The 21,936-nt window shown below is 34.7% G+C and overlaps 3 protein-coding genes across 4 annotated transcripts; 1 reads left to right on the forward strand and 2 right to left on the reverse strand.

Annotated features, from left to right (window-relative positions):
• Window positions 1-881: 881 nt before the first annotated feature.
• LOC142610572 (uncharacterized) lies at window positions 882-6,102 on the forward strand. 2 transcript variants are annotated; one of them, XM_075782413.1, is made up of 6 exons: window positions 882-1,333; window positions 2,780-2,971; window positions 3,063-3,302; window positions 4,027-4,244; window positions 4,603-4,857; window positions 5,505-6,102. In XM_075782413.1, exons 1-6 carry the CDS (start codon window positions 934-936, stop codon window positions 5,760-5,762), a joined length of 1,563 nt encoding a protein of 520 aa, XP_075638528.1. In that variant the 5' UTR covers window positions 882-933; the 3' UTR covers window positions 5,763-6,102. The 2 variants fall into 2 exon arrangements, with proteins under 2 accessions (XP_075638528.1, XP_075638529.1); XM_075782414.1 differs by having other exon boundaries at window positions 2,786-2,971.
• A 1,633-nt stretch (window positions 6,103-7,735) lies between these two features.
• Window positions 7,736-10,984, reverse strand: LOC142609568 (mitochondrial import inner membrane translocase subunit TIM14-1-like). Its single transcript, XM_075781183.1, has 3 exons — window positions 10,802-10,984; window positions 9,291-9,469; window positions 7,736-8,175 (listed from the first exon to the last, which is right to left on the reverse strand). The coding sequence occupies exons 1-3, from the start codon at window positions 10,802-10,804 to the stop codon at window positions 8,019-8,021; spliced, it is 339 nt and encodes a 112-aa protein (XP_075637298.1). The 5' UTR covers window positions 10,805-10,984; the 3' UTR covers window positions 7,736-8,018.
• A 2,684-nt stretch (window positions 10,985-13,668) lies between these two features.
• LOC142610644 (protein IQ-DOMAIN 3-like) lies at window positions 13,669-18,294 on the reverse strand. The gene is made up of 6 exons (XM_075782518.1): window positions 17,880-18,294; window positions 17,074-17,173; window positions 16,662-16,982; window positions 16,245-16,466; window positions 15,709-15,828; window positions 13,669-14,770 (listed from the first exon to the last, which is right to left on the reverse strand). Exons 2-6 carry the CDS (start codon window positions 17,146-17,148, stop codon window positions 14,060-14,062), a joined length of 1,449 nt encoding a protein of 482 aa, XP_075638633.1. The 5' UTR covers window positions 17,149-17,173; window positions 17,880-18,294; the 3' UTR covers window positions 13,669-14,059.
• Window positions 18,295-21,936: the final 3,642 nt, after the last annotated feature.

Genomic DNA, 21,936 nt, shown 5'->3' on the forward strand with positions numbered 1-21,936 from the left:
ACAAAACTGAAACGCTACTTTTACAATATTTTACAACAAAATTTAAATAATTAATTTTTATTTAATTCTAATTTAAATTTACTTCTTAATTTATTATTTTTTTCCTCTATCCGTAACAACTACTAACAAATAATAGCCTCCTATTTAGAATTCTAAATTTTTTTACGAAACACGTCAAATCCCATTTAAAAAACCAATAATAGAAAGTAAAAGAAATAAAAAGAACATTCCCAAGTCACATGCACGCACCGCATATCACTGACAAAGATCCTCGTCAGCAACAAAATGTACATCACGCACCGCCTCAGCCGTTTATTGCACGGCTCAGAAGTAGTTGACCCACGTGGCTCCCATCCAGACCGTTCAAACATGACCTCATCCACGGCTACCACTCATCTTCAAGTCTCTCTCGTACCAAACCCAAACCCAAAAAAAAACATATAAACTCCCAGCTCACTTCTGAGTGCTAGTAAAGTCCAATAATGGCGAAGAAGATTAGTCAAATTCCTATAATAAAGTTTGTACAAAGCATAAACATCATAAAATGCTAAGTTTTGCACATTCAGACCCAACGGTTTCAGCGTCATAAAGTGAAAGAAAAATATATGATAATATAGCAACTGCTGCTTTTTCCTTTTTCCTACTTTGTATTTGTAAGTGTTTTTTTTTTTAGTACTATAAACTTTCTTTTTCGACAGTTTCTGTTTGGTTTTGAACGGTGGTCGGTTAGGGTTTTATCTCTTTTTGGATTTAACAAATCAAGCTTGAATTTCACGCTTAGAAAGTTGAACTTCGTGCTCTGTTTTCTTCTGCCTCAGTCATTATTACTCACACTCTCTCTCTCTCTCTCTCTGATATATATATGGCTGTGAACTCTGAAGTGTGAGAGAGAGAGAGAGAGCTTTGTATTTTTTTTTTTTTTTTTCAGCGAAAATGTCAGAAATGAGAGGATCGAACACGTGGCGGGAAGAGCTGGCGAGCTTGGTGGACGACACGGGGATACGGTACGCCGGAGAGCCGATCGGAGTTTCATCGGCGTACGTCGTGTCCGGCGAGTCTAGGAGCCGTGCGGTTGAGCCGGAGAGCTTGAAGGATCAGGTGAAGGGGTTCGCTATGGCTTGGGGTGAAATAGTGGTGGAATTTGGAAGAGGGTGTAAGGACATTGTTCAGCAGAGCCTGCTGAGCGAGGATTCCTACGTCGGTCGGAAGCTTCAGAAGCCGTGTGCTAAGGTCTCCGGCAGGTTGAAGTACTTGAATGAGTTTTTGCCCGAGGATCGCCACCCGGCTCACTCGTGGTCGGTCATATTCTTCGTTTTTGTTCTTGCACTTGCAGGTGAGGTGACATGAATTTCAAATGCATTATGCTAAGAATTCGAGTATTTTGATTTGTTTAATCAAATTAGTGTAGTGCTAATTATTAAGATCTGTATGTAATTTGGTCATTTATTGTTGTTTATGTTTGGTCAAATTTGTGAAAAATCACTTGCCTTATTTGTCAGTATGAGTTTGTGGTTCGGGATTCGTGATTTTGATCAATTATGTTCTTGAAAGATAGAGAGATTGATAAATGAGGTTATGTAGGTAATGGTTTGTTTTCTATTTTCAAAAACTTATTTTTGGGATATAAATAAAAAAAAAACAATTTTCTTTTATTTTTGAAATAAATAACATGTTTGGGCAGATGAAATTAAAAAAAAAAGTTTTTTGAAGAAAAAAATAGAAAATACTAAAATATGTTGTTACTAGGATTTCAACTCTAATGCTAACTCATTAAATGAGACTAATTCATTAAATTAAATGCGTATTTTTATTGACTTTTAAAAATTAGAAACTGAAAACAGCTTTTTGCATGTTTTTAGTTTCCTTCATAAATTGAGTTTTAAGAACAGTTTTTGTTTTTTGTCCATTTTGGATTGCCAAACAAGTTTTTTAGTTTCAAAAATAGAAAATTGTTTTTAGAAGCAGAAAATAAGGGGAAAAAACTTCTTGGTATTATTGATTGTATGTTAATTACACAACTAAAACTAACTAAACAAGACTAACCAACTAGTTAACAAACTAACTAATTATAAAAGGCACATGGAAAATGTGTAGAGAACAATCTGATTTGAATACAAGCTCTAATCGAAAAATACAATTTATACTATTGTTCAATAACCAATATTAAAATTGGATTTTGTTTTTTGGGCATATAGCGAGCAGACTCCATTCTATTTGTCAATAAGGTTTTAGTACTTAATTCATATCTGCTCCATGAAAGTGTGATGGTTGTGATTATGTTTCTCAATTAGTCGCTCTGTCACTGTTTATCTTGAAATCTAAGTACTACATTCTGGTGCCATAGTAGCAACTGTAGATAAGATAACTTTATGTGTAATCATAATGACATCCTTGGATATATGCATATGTAAAGAAATGTGGCAGTGATAGCATCCATAGTTCTGGTTCATCACTGAATTCATTTGGATCATATGTGCTTTATGTGGCTAACTATGTCTTGGAGTTACGTATGTGGTGGAATTTAGCCTAAGTTGATGGCTCTGCATCCTATGTTTATCCTTCGTCTGTGCTGCTCTATTCGTTTCTCTGTTTTCTATTCTCAATGGTCCTACAAAGTTTTCCCTGAATTACTAATTAGTGTTCTTACAAAGTATAAAACTTTTGAGAAATGAGAACTTGAATGCCCCAATTGTGCATTCAATCTTATTTCTGTTCTTTTTTCTTTTGTGGTATATGATAGGTAAAGTTTATTAATTGACATTGTTAAAACCATGTGCAGCTATAGGTTTAAATACCAAAGATGACAGCTTGGTCACACCAGTAAAGATGGTGCTAATACATCCTCCTAGTGCTAACCGCATACTACTTCCAGATGGTAGACACATGGCTTATTGTGAGCAAGGTGTCCCAGCTGACAGAGCTAGATTTTCCCTAATTGCTCCACATTCTTTTCTTTCCTCACGACTTGCAGGTAAAAGACTAATAAATCTTTTATCTGCCGAGGTGGTATCCAAACTAATGGAAACTTGACATTTATTTTCTAAATAATTTATGTATGAAAGGTATACCGGGAATTAAAATGTCATTGCTTGAAGAGTTTGGTGTTCGCTTGGTCTCATATGATCTTCCTGGTTTTGGGGAGAGTGATCCTCATCCCAACAGAAATCTGAACTCATCAGCATTTGATATGTTGCACCTAGCTAATGCAGTTGGTATTAGTGGCAAGTTCTGGGTGCTGGGCCACTCAAGTGGATCCATGCATGCTTGGGCTGCTCTCAGATACATTCCAGATAGAATTGCAGGTATATCAACCCTTTCTTGTTTACATTTATCATTATTTTTAATTTTGTTTGGTTTTGTGATATTTGTGAATTCAGTTTTATTATTGATTCTTACAATTTGAAGTTCTATGTCCTTACCCTTCATATGCTGATGATTATGGTAAAACTTTTCCCTTAGGATTGTTTGTTCATGTTTGACATATATCAAGAAATGAATGTCTAGTTAAACTTGTGTATCCAGTAAGGACACGCACATAAAGCTGATGTGGTCTGGGCTATATGATAAACGTGATGAAGCCTAGTGTTTTTTTTTTATAGTTACAAAGAAATTTCTGAACAGCATGGACACATTGGTTGAAGTATGAAGAGAGGCCTTTCCCAACCCTTGCTAGTTTAGTCCAACTCTTATAGCAAGGTTTCTGGGCTCATGACATACTGAATTTATATATTTGAATTATCTATGTCTGTGATTTGGTTATGTTAATATTATTCTGTCAATAAACTTATAGTTTCACTTTTGTCAATGCATATGAATTGATTGTTTGATGGAGGTTATGCATTGAAGTGTAGAGTATTAATGGTTCTACCAATTGATATGTTTTAACAAATAATTGGCATTCAGCTTGATAATATTTGTTGTCTACCCTCTTATATTAGCACTTGTCCATTCTTTTTAATGGAAACACAATAAGTAGGTAAAATCAAATATAATTTGACTTGTGATGCGTCATCACTGAATATGCAGGTGCGGCCATGTTGGCCCCAATGATTAACCCATATGCACCAGGCATGACAAAAGAAGAGATAAAAAGAATTTGGGAAAAGTGGGTGCCAAGAAGAAGATTATTGTATTTCTTAGCTCATAGATTTCCGAAGTTTCTGTCCTATTTCTATCGCCGAAGCTTTCTTTCTGGAAAGCATGATCGAATTGATAATAGATTGTTTTTGTCACTAGGAAAGAAGGTGAGTCATCATCTTTGATTAAATCTGTAGAACTTCTTGTGTCCACAAATATGAACTTAAAAATATATACGTAAGGAATTGGGGTGGGATCCATGTTTGTTGCTGGTACACAAATTTTGCCTTCATTTTAGCATGCTCTATGAATTCATTAACAGTGTCTCCCAAAACTGAACTTTTTGTAAAATTATAAAATGAATGACTTAGTCCTGTTTCAATTAAAAATTTTAGAGACAACTCAAAACAATATTTCTATATTTGACAATCTCAAGTGGCAGCCTTCATAAGCTGTAGTTCCTATCGTAAAGCAGGGTTTGATATTTTTTTGATGGTTTGTATGACAAAATCTTGATGTGTACAGGATGAAATTTTGATTGAAGAGCCAAAATTTGAAGAATTTTGGCATAGGGATGTGGAGGAGTCAATCCGCCAGGGAACTACAAAACCATTCATAGAGGAAGCTGTGCTACAGGTATCAGATTGGGGTTTTAGATTAGCAGATCTTCAGGTGCACAGGAAGTGTAAGAGAAAAGGTGTTCTTTCTTGGCTCAAGTCCTTGTACAGTGAGGCAGAATGTGAATTGGCAGGGTTCCTAGGCCCAATACATATATGGCAGGTTTACCTCTTGCTTTTTAGTTGCTTTGTTTCTGCTTTAATTTTGGTTCATTATTTTTAAACAAAATACTTTGATGCTTTTAGTATAACTCTTTGGTTTTGAAAATCAATTATAATCTATTGTTGGTTGACCTTCTTCATAAGGACACTCTGAATAAGTACTTCACAAATAATAGACATGTATGTATTATGCCTTGGCTGTCCCAACAGTCTATGGATCTATTCAGAAGGTTAACAATAATTTTAAACACATCATTGCACAGCCATTTGGAATAAAGCAATTCAATTCAATAATGCCAAACACTTTGTAACATTTCTTTTAAGGGATTTGATGATAATGAATCAGGAACTGTGCCCTTTTCTTTAAAGAGATACCTAAACAGCGAAAGTCGTGTTCTGGAAATTCCACAAAAGAATAATATAAAACATTCAATTCCTCTTTCCAAGTGGTTTTACTGACTGGTTTTCCACCGTTGATTTATTGTAAGAGTAGCCAGGATAAGACATTTTTTAAGTTTTATTTATATCAAAAGAATACTTACATAACCTTTTTTTTTTTTTAAAGAATACTTGCTTAGCTATTTAAATTCTTATACTTCTTGCTTTAAGATTTTGATTGATTTTGTTTTGTTTATGAATGCTGAGTAGGGAATGGATGATCAGGCAGTCCCACCATCAATGACTGACTATATAGGCCGGATTTTACCAGGGGCCATTGTGCACAAGCTCCCAAACGAAGGCCATTTTTCCTATTTCTTTTTCTGTGATGAATGTCATAGACGGATATTTTCCACTCTTTTTGGAGTCTCTAAAGGTCCAATTGACAGGAAGGTCGAAATGGATCAAACTCCATTTAATGGAGATACAGAAGTGGTGTCAACCAGAGCTGGTTCTACAACAGAATGATTAGTAATGATACCTTATCACAAAATAACTAATATATTAGATTTTACAAGAAATTCTGGTGTATATACCACAGCTTGCTCCTCTGCTGAGGGAGAGCATGAAAGAAAGAGATTTTAGATCTCATCCCAATTTGTATTTTTTGACGATAAACACTTACACGATGAGAGGTGTAGAAAAGCAGAGGCAGCCATTTTACTGATATCCCTTTGCTTTCTGCTGCAGTGGTATGGTTATTAATGATATCTTATTAGCAATATATTAGTTTTTTTCATGAAATTCTGGTGTAAATACCATACCTAGCTGCACTGCTCATGGATCATGAAAGAAGAGATTTTAGTTACTTTCCCAATTTGTAATTTGACCATAAGCACTTGTGATGAGAGATGTCGAAAAGCATGAAGGCAGTAATTTTACTAAAATCCTATTGTTTTCTGCTGTAGTGGTATTGTCATTTTAATTAGTTGTAACAATTTCTAAGTTAAATTATCTTTAACCTTGAACTGAGCAGCAAACAATCAACCAAAATTGGTCCCTACCATCTGATTGTTGTCGGGTTGCTCTTGCTCCTATAATCAGTTTAAACTATACTCAATCCATCTGAAGTGGGTACATGCTTTAGGCTGGTCCGGATAACCATGGCAACATTACCATGTCCAGAGGGCAGAAGTGAGCTTCAAAGATTAAGGGAGTGTTCAGTAGAATAGTTTGAGATTTTTGTAGTTTTTTGAAATACGTGAGGGTGAAAAAGTGTGAAAACGTGTGTAATGTTGTTTAAAATGTAAAAATGTGAGTTTGAGATGGAAAACAAACAGGTCCTAATTGATGCCCTAATTGATCTTAACGTATCACGTGGGCTGTGGCCATTAACAATTGTACCTGGAATGGCCGAAAGGAAAGGGTTTTTTTTAGGGAAAGTGAACGAAGTACTTGAGGGCCCAAAATTGTGTGTTGAAGGAGTACGCCTGTTCTTCTGGTTTCATACTGTCGACAGCCGAATGGGAAACGCTGTTCCATATTCAAATGTGGGGTTGGAAGGAATCATTTTGCTGTATACACGAGCAACTTAGATATACTACTGTTCCATATGATTGCACCTCTAATAATGAGTTAGGAAACAGTATCTTTTATTTGATTCACACCCAAAAATCATGAACAAAATACTCATTCAATAGACCCCAAATGATTAGGAGAGAGAGAAGAATGAAAACTTACTTTTACATCAAATGAGAGTCTCACATGGAGAATGGACCCCAAATCAGAAATTATATTAAAGTCTGAGAATTGGTTTGTCATCTAGCAAAGACAACAACTGAACAATCAAAGATCAATGACAGGGCAGTGAAGAGAGAAAAGTTGTCATTGAGAGTATTTTGTGGTGTGGAATTTATTTAAAGGTGATTTTGTAGAGAAAATTTCCTTAAATTTTGTCCAAACTCGATTTACCATTTCTAAACAACCCCATCTTGATAAATTTTGTTTTCATTAGAAGCCTGCATCATTCTGCAAAGGTATGGAAGTCCATAGTTTTGCCAACACGTTCCAGAAGGTTTCTTGCAGCCAAACAAATATCGATATTGTGTTCTATATTGGTAGTAGTGAAGTAGTGAAAATTCTGCATGTCAGATCCCTGGACAGAAAGTTTTGCAGCCATGGTAGAACTGAATGTCAAAGTGAAGAAAGCTACCGAGTCAATTAGTAGGTGGTTTGGTGCTACCGGAATTGTAAGCCAGCCATTTCCATTGTAGATGTATGTAAATGTGTCGATTCCAGACCTACAAGGCTACTCAACTACAGGACTGCCAATTGTCATACATTTCTTCACCGTGATTGCAACACCCAAACACCCATTAGCATAACTAGCTATTTCTTTTTGCAGTAAAAACATATAACGGGAGAGGAGAGAATCCTAAGAGAATTAGGTGTTGACTGCATAATTATTGCCATCAGTATAAACATACCACGGACACCCAAGCTGAATTGCAAAATAGCATTTCCCGTGTAATAGCTGGATTCATATAACAAAATGTTTTAAAATATTTTCAAATTGTGCCCAACTAGAGGGCTATCAAGAATCAACTAAGAAAAGGTCCTCAATATTCTGATTTTTGTACTCTAAATGTTTTGCATGAATACAATAGAACCAAGAGGGTCATCTGCAAAAACTTGTAACACTGTCTAACTGGAGCATGTACGACTCTTAAAACTCACCAGAACTTTTTCAGAATTGCCTTGTATGTATGGAAAGGGGTAGTGCCATCAAAATGCCGAGCCGCCACTCTTGATTTTTCCAAGCATCATATCTTTTGCTTCATTAATTTTAGACGCAAGATAATGGCTACCACCAGCATCTGGGTGATTTGCTACCATTACCCTCCTATGTGCTTCCTTAACCTTGTCTAGTGGAGTACCTTCCCTGTGAAACAAATAGGTAGAGAGGATCAACAATAAAAAATACAAAAGAACTCATAATGCCTTCATGTTAAATGTATAGGAGAGAAAGAACCACATGTTTGCATCACTAATTACGTTATGGTCTAGAAATTTGTGAAAACCAGTAGTTGACTTTGCCATTAGGACAATGCATTCTTCAACATGCTCACACCTAGTGTTTTGGACAGAGTGGTATGTATATTAATATTCTTTAGTGAATGAAATCCATACAATCTTCCAACTTCCAAGGAATGAACTTCCTGAATAATTAGCGACCAGCGTGACAAGAGGCAAGGCCAAAGGGATGTTGAGTTATTAAGGGGGAAAAAGCCAGGGGTGGGGATTTTTGTGTGTGCGTGCGAGTGGAATGGAGGGGAGGGGAGTAATCCACCTCATAACATGCAAACTAGAATCAGATTACCTAAAAACAGTCAAAGTAGCTCCCCTAGCGCGCTTCAAGAGGTCAGTGACAAGATACTCAAGTTCTGTTTATCAGTAGCTAATTTTGCCCTTTTTCAAAATACTGTTCTAAGTGTTCATTCGTCTTAAAAATCACTCTCATGAATGGTTTCAGTAAATAAGGTAATGGTAAGTTCAAAGACTACTAAAGATGAGATCGTGACATAAGATTATTGTGTGCTTTGATTTGTAGAAGTAATCAGGCAGAGAAAACACCAGAGTCAAGACAGCCTAGCAATTTCAACTCAAGTATCACTCAAGCTTGGGCTGAGCTGGAAAAACATTAGACATAATTGAAGTCCACACTAGACAACTGAATGCTCAGTAAACTTGCTTGTATGCAGCTCTACTTGAGACTGCAATGAACAACCACCACAATTTAGCCCCTACCATTAATATTTACCATCCTAAAATGTGGTTCAATGAGTTTCTCACCCCAAGGAAGGACCTTTATTATTCACTCTATTCGAAAAAGACAATATAAAGGATAACACCAAAGCTAAAAGAAAGGTATAACATCATATGTGCTTTAAAGCTCATCAAGAAACATGGACTTTCAGTTTATACTCTATTTCAAAATATGTCAACTCATCAAACATGACACAGAACATATATTGGAGCAAAATAGCTAAAATATACCTGACTCCAAGAATTAGAGCTGCTTCCCTCCTAGTCATTGTAGACTGAAAACCACCATCATAAAATTTGCGAAATTTAGGTCTTGGTGGTCTTGCCTTGAATGCCTGCCAAGCTATAATTCCATATCTACCAGCATAAGCAGCAGCTGCAACTGCAAATCCAGCTATAAATGGAGCAGCCTGTGCAGATTTTATATTTAGGCTTTTTAGTCAAGAGTTAAAAGTGCCAAATGTAAATCATGAAGGCTAAGCAACATGTATAATGAATAATATTAGCATAAAACAGGAAACTCTTCATAGAAAAAGCATAATAAATCAATCACATCTTGTCTAAGTGGGAATCTTTGTTTTTCCAGAATTTCCAAATACATCACACGGCAACAATAACAAAGGTGGGAGGATTGGGGTCTAGAGGGAAGGCAGAGCACTTGAGAACTCTTAGCAAATCCTAAAGCTACTTGGGTTGTTTAACAAATGAGGCACATATATGGGGGTCAAAGTAGGGGTGTGGCCTCTAGGTTATCTTCGAAACAAGGATAGATTAGTGGTCTCCAAGATGTTGCAAAGTGGCATAAGGATAAAGAGGCTCAGATTTTGCATAGGAATGTGGGGGAACAGCTAAGTAATTGATGGAAGCTAAAGAAATTACACCAATCGAAATCATAAGAGTGGGTCGAGAATGTTGGAAAGGTGCAGACTGAGCAGTTTTGGCCACAAAATAATTATATATTTTTTCCTATGAAGCTATAAATATTGCCTTGGAAGCAAGCAACAAAGACACTGCAACTTTGGGGAACTTTAAACTGGAATATGTTCACAGGATTGAAGTATCATCGTCAAAACGAACAAGAAACATAACTCTTCCTCTCTTTTCGTTCGCTTTAATAGCCCACATCCCTCAATGCAAAAACATTATTTGAAGTCCAAGGACAATTTAAGCATCAATATAAAATCACTCTTAAACTTTATGATCCCTTAAAATGAGCCCAAAATATCAACATACTCGTATATTACAAACTTATAAAGAGTTCCCAAAAAAAAAAAAAGGAAACCCTTAAAAGACAGAGTTACGTTTTTCAACACTTGGGCTTCATTAGTTTTCAACTTTTCATATAATTTTGATAGTCAGACCTGATGATCACCTCAATTTCTCAATCCAATAAACAAACAAAGAAAGAAAAATAATAATAATTTTGAATGAATTTAATGAATAAATAAAAAAAGTTTTTCAATACATCAGGCATAGTTAAGTTTAGACGACCATTTTGTTAGCTGAGTCCAAACGGAATCGTTTCTCGGAATCCAAACGGAGGGTTAAGCTAAAACCCCAAACCCTAATCTGTTAGGAAAAAAAAAAAACCCTGATCTCGGAATCCTTATCGTTTGCCCTAAGAAATTAGTATAATGGTAATTTCCATTTGCCCAAAAACAACCAATAAAAAAAAAATTACGCAAAATATGTAAATATATAAAGCAGATAAAAGGGGAGAGAGAGAGAGAGAGAGGACTCACCATTTTTGGCGTGATGTAAAGAAGAGTGAGAAGCAGAAATGAAGAATCGCAGGATGTTTGGTATTTGATTTGATTTGATTATTATTATAATGTTAAAAATGTTAAAATGTGAGCACTCGCTTTATAGGGTTTTTGGTTTTGTGACTTCTCAGAGACTCCAGTCCAGTCTAGAAACCGAGTGCCAATTAGCCAATTCTTCGTACTATACTTTTATAGATTTTTTATTTTTTATTTTAAAGAATGTTTACAGATACATTTAGGGTCTGTTTTTCGTTGTTTAAACAACATATTATGTATCTAAACAACACTTTTTTACCTGTATTTCTATCGTACTTAAACATCGTTACTAGAATAACATTACCAAACGGACCCTAAGTATTTATGGTTCTTTGAGTTATACATACTCTATAGTTTTGTTTTATGATTTTATTTATCCTATTATTTAAGGGGTTTCTCTTATTTAGACTAGACATTTTTTTGGTTTAATTTTTTTTGTTTGCTAAACTGAAAAAATCTTTGACGGTTGAATAAAAGATATGGGGTTCAATTCCTTCCTACACCAAAAACTGATTGGTATCTTGATCTGATGATAAAAACTTATTGTTAAGATTGAATGCCATAGGTTTTTTTTTTTTTTGAGAAACAGATGTCATAGGTTGAAACTCGAAAAAAATAAATAAATAAAGGGTAACCCAGTAAAAATACATCTTTAACTCCCACTAAAACATTGTCTCTTGTTTTTCTAATAGTTTTCAAATTGTTTTATCTATTTATAAAAAAAATTAAATTAAAACAAATACACGTTTGTTTGTAAAAATACACCTGTCGTACTAATAAATTAAAAAAAAAAAAAAACACATCTACTGTTATTGCAACAAAAAAAAAAAAAATCCTTACACCCGCATTTTAGTCACAAACACAATTCCAAACTTCTACCCAACAATTTTAAATAGAAGTCTCTGAGCACGACATGAGCGTGTATTCAAAGGCTAGTAAAAATAAAAGTCTTATTATCTCTCACTTTTTTATGAATTACTACTCTCACTTTTTTTTTTCCTTTTTTTTTCAGAAGATTGAGATGGGTTGGGTCATTTTTTTTTTCTATCTATATAATTATCTTTATTCATACAAAATAATAATAATAATAATTGTACAGGCCATGGATAACGGCCTGCACGAAGCCCATGACAAGATTTCTAAATGGGCCATTTCTGCTTTACTTATTAACCAAGCACCTAGCCCATTCCCTAGGCGGGCTTGGTCCAAGCTCACAGCTTGACCAAACATCTTCTATTATACCAAGATCAAGGGATAATGTCTTGGGAGAGTCCACCCGCTGAGCATCAATTAACGTCTGGTCGTCTGGTGCAAGTTTCAAGTTTCAAGAGAGTCACAAGTAATAAGTCCCATTTGGTTAGGAACATAGCTCAAGGAGACCCACCAACATGGGAAACAACCCTCTCGTCATGACGATCCCACTAAAGGAAGTCTATAAATAAAAACTAATGGATAGAGGGAAAGGGGTTGAAAGAAAAAATTAGGGGAGAGAAACACAAGAGTAGTGAGGAGAAACACATCTCGGAGAGAGAGATTGTGATATTCTCAGGGAGGGTAGGAATACAAAAAAGGAAGACAAACAAAAAGAAAATTTTTTGTTTGCCTCCTATAAAAATTGCATTGCCATCTTTGGGACCTCCCATTGTTGGATATTCCTAACCCATAATACAAGTAAATTGGGGAACTCAGTCCAAAACATTCGTTCTATTCGGTTGAGCCATCCACAATAACATATGAGACCCACGCATATTGTGAGAGAAATATCTCATAAAACTATCTCATAAGATAAATTCTTTTTTTCATATTAAAAAGCTATTCTTTGCTCTATGCACCGGGTTGATTGAAATACTTGTTAGATTTTACTTTTTTTATTTTTGTGTTGGTTAAATATACTACATAAATATTCCAACCTTCCCCAAGCTCAACCGAGGCTTGCGCGTTCACCCTTGCATTTGGGCATGGGGAGGTAATTGTCAGTGGCTAGGGTTTATGATTTTACATTCATTTTATATTCTAATCTATAATTAAATTAAAAATAGATATTTCAGTAGATATATATATGAAGCAATCCATCTATTTTCCAGCCAAAAAAAGAAAATTTATTCTTCTTCCCAGACTATTGTGAGAACAGGGTTTAATGAAGTTCTCATATTCAAACTTCGGCATTATATATAAATTTACGCCTTTTTTTTTTGTTTGAGAGAATAAATTTACGCACTTATGCATATAAAAAATGAGATGGTGTGTCAGTGTAATTGACAGATGCCACAAATTAATTTTTCCTCCAGCCACATAATTCTTAGTGAAGGGAAAGATAATATGGGCATGAAGAAATATGTACTTGTAATAGGCTAATAGCCCTAATTCCCTTATTTTAGTAATAAATCTTCACAAATCTCACATTTACATTGAGTTGAATCTCATCCTTTCTTCCTTCACCCAAAAAAAAAGAAGAGAGTACAAAGAGATTATCCTCGTCATGTACATTCATAATTCGCACAAATAAGTGGATTCCATTTAATTCAATAGGTAAAGTTTTTTATGATTGTATAAGATATCTGAGGTTCAATATCTGTCTATATCAAAAACTGATTAGTGTCTTAGTCTAATAATAAAGAGTTATCATCAGGAGCAGATAACATATGTTAAAACTCTCTAAAAAAAAATTGCCACAAAAAAATTGTGCTTTTAAAATGTTATGGTGGTAACTAGGAGATACATCTGGAGAAATTAGTCATCAATGGTAACTTCTGGTTTATTTAGCTCTAAATTTACAACAAAGAAATAAATCAATAAAGACAGCAGCTATAAGCACGAACAAATGAGTAAATAAGAAATTGAATATCCATTACATCAATTCGTGGAATTAATACATTTAACAGACCATCAACCGTTTTTCATGACGAAAATATTCAAGAGGCAGAATTGGGTTCAGATAGGTTTTGTTATCATCACTACATAGAGAACCCAATAAAATAAATTTAAAAAAATAAAAAATTTAGGAACGAATAAAATGCATGACTGCCAATGGAGATGAATATCAACCCCAATATGGAGCACCTACAAAGCAATAATGAATTAAAGCTTTTAAGAACATAATGAATTCACAAATCAAATAGACCCTTTATTTTTCCTTTCCTCCAGAAACTGTCCAAATCCATTTTGATTTCTTTCCCTTGATTCCTCATGGACTAGAAATGATCAACCGGCCACCCCATTGCTCGTGTTGTGTTCTGATTTAAGACTGATGTCCACCTTTGGTGGACCTGAATGTCGCCTTGGCTTGGCTGGTGAGGGTGGGAATGATAGCCGTTTCTTTGTAGGCCCCAAAGACCCCTTTTCTGGCGTCCCGTTCTTCTCCACCCCCAATGGACTTTGCCCCCTAGACTTGGCTCTTGCAGACTTAGTGGGTACCATATAACTTGGAACTGCTGGAGAGCTTGCCAGGCTCTCATCATCTCTCACTGATGACCCAGCAATACTATGCCTTCGGAACTGCTGCTCTGACTGCAAACTGACCATGCTTTTCGAGTCATCTTCCGGGCCCCAGCCACCCATTGGGCTAGCTGCCTTCACTTTTTTAGCTACTTTTGAAGAAGCTGACTTAGAAGGAGTTGAAGGGGACTGGAAGCTAGGATGGCCTGGGTTTTGAGTCTTTTGACTGGCTGTTGGGGAATTATTCTCAGCATTGAGCTGGTAGCGAGCATAAGACTTACTGATTTCTCCACCAGTAAGGCTGTAGCTTGCACTCTTTACAGATGAGTGGTCATTGTTCAATTCCTTCTCCATCAAACCACGATTCTCCCATGGGCGGGCTGCCATCCATCGTTCCAACCAGCTCCAACCCCAGGAGGGATTAGTTGGATCCATAAACATTGGGTTTACAGATTTTGAAGAATTCTTCAAGGTTTGCTGTTGAGTGATTCATTGAAGGGGTCAAGACTCAGATATTGGTTCATTCAACATTCAGAAAACTTAAGTTGGAGATCGAAAGACTATTGGACTAGCAAATAGTAAGCACAGATCACATGTGAAGGTATGGTACATAATAGGTGATATGCATCATAGTGTTTTCAAATAAGGTTAATAATCTGCAAATATATTACTGACAACTAATTGCAGCTCAATTTTACTAACTGGACTGGATAAACATGCAAAAGGTCACCAACTAGTGCTTTTTCTGCCTAGATCAGCTAACATTTTGACTTTATAGACATCAAGTTAGAACATTCAACCTCAATTACAAGTCACCAAGTTATCCAATTGAACATGCACTATATCAGAAAAGTTTGTGAACTAACCAAATTTGCATCTCTATCCATCCACAAACACAAAGAGGAAGGATAAAAAGAAAATATATGGTAAAGACCTTCATGCATTCTGAGTCCTGACAGTGATCTATAAAAATATTTATGCAATCTAATGCCATCAGTGTTCGCTTTATTCACTCTATGAACAGGAACCTCTCACAAAAAACAGTAGCCAGGTGTCTTCTAAGGCTTCATAATACAAGAGGTCTCAAGAATCTATTACAATATGAAATAAAAAGCAATATTGGTCACTAAGACGTAATATAGATATTATTGGTAAGTCATATATGAACTTAATGGGTTTTGAACCCACAACCTCACTCTCCGCCCACGCTTGTGAGAGAAGGAAGTGCCATTTGAGCCATGTCTCATTAGCCACTTTTAAAACATTACTTTCAAATCAAATGCATAAGTTAATTCCCTCTCATTCTTCTTCTTGCCTTACACCATGCATTTTATGATCATTGTCCTTTCATTTTTATATTTATATCATCTTTTAGGGGAGCTGAAGTATGTAATGTAATAAGAAACATAGATCACCTGATGAGAGAAAGCATAAGCCAGTGCTCTTTCTCTCCTTACAGTTGCCTCATGCTTGCTAAGTAGACTTGCTTCAATTTGTTCCTTTGACTGTATGCTGTCATCCCATTCCTCTCCAATCTGTTATAATATCTAAAGAAGTTAAAGGCAGCTAAATGAGGTATTTCTAAAACAAAAAAGTATTCACATAACAATAAAAAGAAGGATTCATTGAGGAAACAGAACTATACTACTTAAGTGGTAAAGCCATTAGTACAGTCTATGTCAGCACTGGAATGAAATTCCACATGCTTTTGATGTTCTTTTTGTGGATAATTTTGAACCTACTCTCAATTGCTAATATATAGAACAAGTTTTCAGGGATATGGTCCCAAACTAAATCTATCTTCCAGATTTCTAATCTCCATAAGAACCCCTGAGATTTTCATGTCCATACAAATATAATTACAGAAGTCAGTGGCAATTAATTAGATTAGAAAACATGCTATAAGTGATTGGTAAAATTTCTAGAGTTCAACAAAATTAAAGAGAAGCACCCGCAAGCACTCTAGCTCTTTCGCTTGTTTCTGTAGGAGTTGTCTCTGGAGAGCCTGATTCTCCTCTGACATCCTGACCCTCCTGGAACGGATCTGACATTGCACACGAGCTAGAGTTTGCATACATCTGAGGGTTTTTGCAGCTTGGCGTTTCACAACAGGCCCTTCCATCAATGATTTCAGCCTGACTAGCCCCCTTAATGCCCGCAATGCCCTTCTTGCCTGAAAATAATCAATCAAAATTGCAATTACATCTTGAGAAACCCACTAGGTTTGCCACTGGTGGACATGGCATGAAAAATCCACTTATATTGGAGCTTGTATTGAACCAAACAGCTGCAATAATAAAAGAAAGAGAGAGAGGAAAAAAAGAAAGGCAACAAAGGGAAAAAGACAAAAAATCGGTGTAACACATACTAGGTATCCTCGAAATGCTGTTTGAATTTTGATTGCTGCTACTTCCTCCTTCGATTTGCCAGCAAACCGAGTAACTGTGGTGAGTTGAACAACCTCGGCAGCTGCATGAGCAGCAGCATCAGCAGCCACAGCAGCCTCAGCAGCCACAGCAGTGGCTTCTGCAACAGAGTAGGCATGTTCGCTCTGTTCATTCTCCACATTGTTTAAGTTCACCTCTTCGTGCTGAGGAAGAGGGGGAACTGTGACAGTTTCTGCAGAGGTAGATTCTAAATCCAAGTGTTTTTGCTTTCCAAACCATTTCTTCTTTGATTTATTTGATTTCTGCAAAACAGTTATTGACACTATGAGAAACCCAATTAATTTTACAAAATTTCCAGAAAATCAAATTGACTATAATGGGATTTCTCCAAACCTGGACTGTCTTCTCCTTGGACTCTGGGCTGAGAGCTTTCTTTACAGAAGAAAACCAATTTCCCTTCCTCCCCATCTTCTTCTCATTCCTTAATTCAATCCTTCATGGAAACCATTCAAAAGTTTGAAAATTTTAAAGACAATTAAATTCCCTTTTGGATAAGTAATTTAACAAATTCCAAAGCACGATGAATGTCTTTTTTTGGATATGTAAAATCTAAGAGAGTAAGGAAAGAGTGGCATTAGGCACAATCCTTCCAAATAAGCAAAACACTTGAATTCAAATTAATGAATAGAAATCTAGACGAAACAAAAAGAAAAACTCTAAATCTTAGAAGAAAAGGACAACAATTTCGTGAATCTTATGTTCTAAATTGAGTTGATTCACCATAACATTAAATTCCCACTCCACTAAGGTAAAAAAAAAGTTAATTTAGCACAGTAAGACAAAGGTTTGACCGTTTAAGGCGTTTTTATATCCTAGAAATGACACTAAATCTACAGCACATTCTCTTTCTATATTTTCTCTTCTTGCATTTTCCTCAAAAAGCAAAAGGAAAAGAATCCAAATTCAACATGTCTAACAGCTTCCAATCAAAATGCTGCATCACTCAAACGTTGAAGTTGCAATATTTTTAAGACAAAACCAGCAAAACCCATTATCCAAAACAGAAACATCTACACACAAAATCTCAAAAAAGCATAATAAAAGGAAAAGGAAAAAAAAAAAATGCATTGCAGGACAAAATGAAGTAAATTGTCACTATTGCTCAATTGGGGTCCATGGAAAAGAGAAAGCAAAAGTACCTGAGTGAACAAAATGGCAGATCTCAAAGAGCTTCTCTTTATTCAACAGGAGGCCCTCTATTCTATCTCTCACTTTCTTTCTTTCTTTGCTTCCTTCATCCACAAAACAAACAAAAAAGAACGGATTCTCCTAACCCCTCCTTGTTTACAAGAAAGAAGGGAAAAAATGAGATCTTGGGAAGAAAAAAAATGAATGATTAGGGAATATGAGGGAAACTAGACCAGACCAGCTGGTTTTGCTTAAAGGGTGACCCCACTTCATTAACAAACACTAGCTGTTTTTCTTTGGTGAAAGGGATCAGATACTCCCAGTCCTACTCATCCTCCGGACACTCACTTCTCTCTAATCTTTTTGGTAATTCCCTTGCCTTTTCCTTTACTGCGGGTAAAAGTCTGTCTTCAAATAATTCTAAGCACTTTGCCACGCCACAGCTGTCGTGAAATATTATACTCCTTATCCTAGTTTTCCCAACTCTCACCTCTCTCTAATTTTGTTGGTAATGCCTTTATTTTTCTCTTTTACTGCAAGTAAAAGTTTTACGGATAATAATTCTTTTTTTAAGAGAAGGTTTTGATTTATGATGTCTGTTCTTAATGATAGTTCTTTATCATCAGACTAAAACACTAATCAGTTTTTGGTGTAGGAATGGATTGAACTCCAGATCTTTTATTCAACCATCAAAAACTTAAACTAATTGAGTTAGCTAAAACTCAATACGGATAATAATTCTAATACTACACACTTCACTGTTATCTCGGCGGCTACACTAGTCTTCCAGACGAGCTGGTATATCCTGCACCCGGCATATATGCCGGGTGCAAGATATAATTTTCGCTTCCAGACACTCACTGCAAGATATAATTTTCGCTTCCAGACACTCACTGCTCTTTAATCCGGTAATACTCTCTCTTTTCCTTTGCCGCCTGTAAAAGTTTTACTGCTCCTTGAACTCTTTACTCCTCAATGACACAGAATATTCACAAAGTCTTTTGTGTACTGCATTTTCACATACATGGGCATGATGGCCTCACCTAATCTCAAACATAATTTTTTTACACTTTAATGAGACTAGGTTTAATTTATTACATTTTAAAATCTTAGTGTTTAGTTTATTACTTTTGAAGCTATACAATTTAATTTGGTACTTTTTAGAACATCATAATTAAATTAAATCTTAAGCATAATTTTTTTCCACTTAAATGATTTGATGTTTAATATGTTTTCATTATTAAAATATTAGGTTTAATTTTTTATTTTAACAATTATTCTTTTTAATTAGTTATTTTTTGAAATTTCATAGTTTAATTAAATGATTGAAGGTTTGATTTATTACCCTTTAAAATCTCAGGATTTAATTTATTACTTTTGATAACTAGAATGTTTAATTTGTTACTATTTAAAAATTTAGAGTTTAATTAAATTTCAAACATAATTTTAGTGATAAAGAATACGGAGGTACGAGCCTATAGAACATATCCCTAGCATTTAATTGATTGGTTTTGAAACTATAATGTTTAATTATTACCTTTTGAAATCCTAAAATTTGCCACAACGCACCCTTGGTATAATAGTTACTCTATAAGTATAAGAATTTGTGCGGTGTGGAAGGGCAATCGCACACATATACACTTAAATTAAGTTAAAGTAGAATTTCTATCTTATATAAAAAATAAATTCCAAAATTTAATTTTTTATTTTAAAAACTACAAGGTTATTTTTTAAATATTTTATTTTATAATTCAATAACTACAATGGGAGGAGAGATTTGAATCATAGATATTTCCATTGAAAATACCAAAAGGTGTTAATCAATTGTGTTGCAATTCAGTATGAGTTAAAAAGATTTAAAGTATGTACTGCATATCTAAGAGTTAGACTTTTTTGGATATACACCATTATCAATTTCTTTAAGACATCTTTACTCCCCATGTGTGTGTTAAAAATACTTAGTATCCTAAAAAATAAAAAAATTGAGCTACAATGCTCTTAGTAACTAACTATAAAATATAATTTGTTACACTCATAAACTATAAGTGTAACAAATTAGGTATAACAATAATTAGGTATAGAAGATGACATTCGGTCGATTCTGTCTTAAATGTCTTTTTTGTTATTCTTCCCTTGTCTGAAGGGAACTCAACTATCTTATCCATTCTTTGGCTATTTTGTAATTTTGTGGGATCCATCCTCATCAGTCATCCCTATAATCCATTTGTATGTTTATGGTGATAGGACAGGTGGAGAAGGATTTTGGTTCTTGCTCATTGAATTTAACCTAAAATTAAACTTGATGACCACTGTAATTTTGAATTTTCCTCTTGAGTATTACTTATTGCAACTTGTTCAAATCCATTTTTTTTTTTGGTACAACATTGCCCACTTAATTGGTCATCAAGCTAACAAAATCTTCTATTTTTATAATAATCAAAATTAACACATTCCAATCCCTCTACCAGGTTGCATTTCATTGTTGCTGTTTTTTTTTTCTCCTCTCTGGATATTGGTATGAAAATCATATTATAAGCTGATTAATTAACAAATAGAGTGGTGCGGTTGGGTACTGATAATATATATCCAAAATTTTAAGGCATAGCCGTTAAGTGTTTTGAATCTGACAACCGATCAATTATTGGAGCAGGTTTGAAAATAAGGGCCTAGATGCTTGTTCCTGATTATAAAGTAGTTCGGCTTGTCTGTAATAAGACATGGTTTTGTAGCAACCCAATAACAACAAGGTCAACAAAATATATTATTGAACTTTTTTCTGGTTCCCCCTCATTTGGTTCCGTGAGTAATTCCCTATTTTCATAAAATTTTTATTCAGTTTTTTTATTATAAGAAAAATAAAGTGGGTTCTCGTTAACTCAATTAGTAAAGTTTTAAATTCTTAAAAAAAAAAAAACTAGTAAAGTTTTTTTTCGTCAAATAAGAGGTTTGAGTTCTATCATTGTCTATAACAAAAACCAATTAACGTTTTGATCTAATGATAAAAGACAATTATTAATAGCGGACGCTATAAATTAAACTCTATTTTTTTAAAAAAATAGAAAATAAAAACAAGTTTTAGGTGGAGGTGGCTAATTTTTTTTTTTGGTTGAGAATAGGGTGGCTAATCTTCTTCTTCTTTTTTTTTTTTTGAGAGTGATAGGATGGCTAATCTAATCCTAGATAAAAAGGAGAAAAGTGCTACTAGACTTTGAGCTATATGTGTTTTTACTAACTTTAATGGTACCACAAATGTAAGATGTCTATTGCCACCATTATTACTTGCACATGTAAACTACAAAAGAAGTAGTAGTAGGTAAAATGGGATATTTCATATTTATGATGACCACCGACATGATTGTTTATTTGTTTAATTTCAAGGAAAAACAAGGACTCACCGACCCTGAAGAGCAGACAGAAGAGTTTGCTATCCGGTGGCATTCAATCAAATTCCTCATATGGGCACACACCTTTAACTAAGCTCAACTAAGCTCAATACGGCTCATTTTTCTGAGTAATGATCTTATGCAAAAAATCTTAACTCTGTAAATCTAACTTTTTTAATTTTTAAAAAGTAAAAATAAAACTAGGTAAAAGTAAAACATAACTAATTTTAGCTATGCTTGCAAAGAGTTTTATATTACTTTTTTATATTTCTAACGAAATCATTCAGGATTCAAATTCATTATTCCAATTATCGAATTAATGTGGGTATATATATACTTTAAGTATGATTTTATTTATTTTTTTATTTAGGGGAAGTTCAACTTTAACCATGTTCACTCTTTGCCCTCCATACTACATACCTTTAATTTCTCTATAAAAAAAATACATTGACTTAGGTCATGTATGAAAATAAAGGAGGTATTTGATACTATTGTTTAAACAACAGTTTTCAGTATTTAAACAACATTACAAGTATTTTCACATACTTTTCATCCACATGTATTTCCACAAAATAACAACAATGTTATTAAAAAACTCTTACCAAACAGGCCCAAAATATTACAAATAGAGATAAGAGGCTTGAAAGTCATTGGGCCTCACTTTGTGTGGGTTTGTAGGGTCTTT

Source organism: Castanea sativa, chromosome 9 (genome assembly GCF_040712315.1).
Source record: "Castanea sativa cultivar Marrone di Chiusa Pesio chromosome 9, ASM4071231v1".
Classification (NCBI taxonomy): domain Eukaryota; kingdom Viridiplantae; phylum Streptophyta; class Magnoliopsida; order Fagales; family Fagaceae; genus Castanea; species Castanea sativa.

What these genes read in the sequence shown, in the direction of transcription:
- LOC142610572 (XM_075782413.1), top strand. Translation starts at nt 934, where the DNA reads ATGTCAGAAATGAGAGGATCGAACACGTGGCGGGAAGAGCTGGCGAGC. An exon ending in TTTTGTTCTTGCACTTGCAG is followed by an intron (nt 1,334 to 2,779) that starts GTGAGGTGACAT and finishes AACCATGTGCAG; the next exon opens with CTATAGGTTTAAATACCAAA. An exon ending in GCCCAATACATATATGGCAG is followed by an intron (nt 4,858 to 5,504) that starts GTTTACCTCTTG and finishes AATGCTGAGTAG; the next exon opens with GGAATGGATGATCAGGCAGT.
- LOC142610644 (XM_075782518.1), bottom strand. Translation starts at nt 17,148, where the DNA reads ATGGGGAGGAAGGGAAATTGGTTTTCTTCTGTAAAGAAAGCTCTCAGC. An exon ending in CAGCATTTCGAGGATACCTA is followed by an intron (nt 16,467 to 16,661) that starts GTATGTGTTACA and finishes GATTATTTTCAG; the next exon opens with GCAAGAAGGGCATTGCGGGC. An exon ending in CTTATGCTTTCTCTCATCAG is followed by an intron (nt 14,771 to 15,708) that starts GTGATCTATGTT and finishes ATCACTCAACAG; the next exon opens with CAAACCTTGAAGAATTCTTC.
- LOC142609568 (XM_075781183.1), bottom strand. An exon ending in GCTCTAATTCTTGGAGTCAG is followed by an intron (nt 8,176 to 9,290) that starts GTATATTTTAGC and finishes TTTGTTTCACAG; the next exon opens with GGAAGGTACTCCACTAGACA.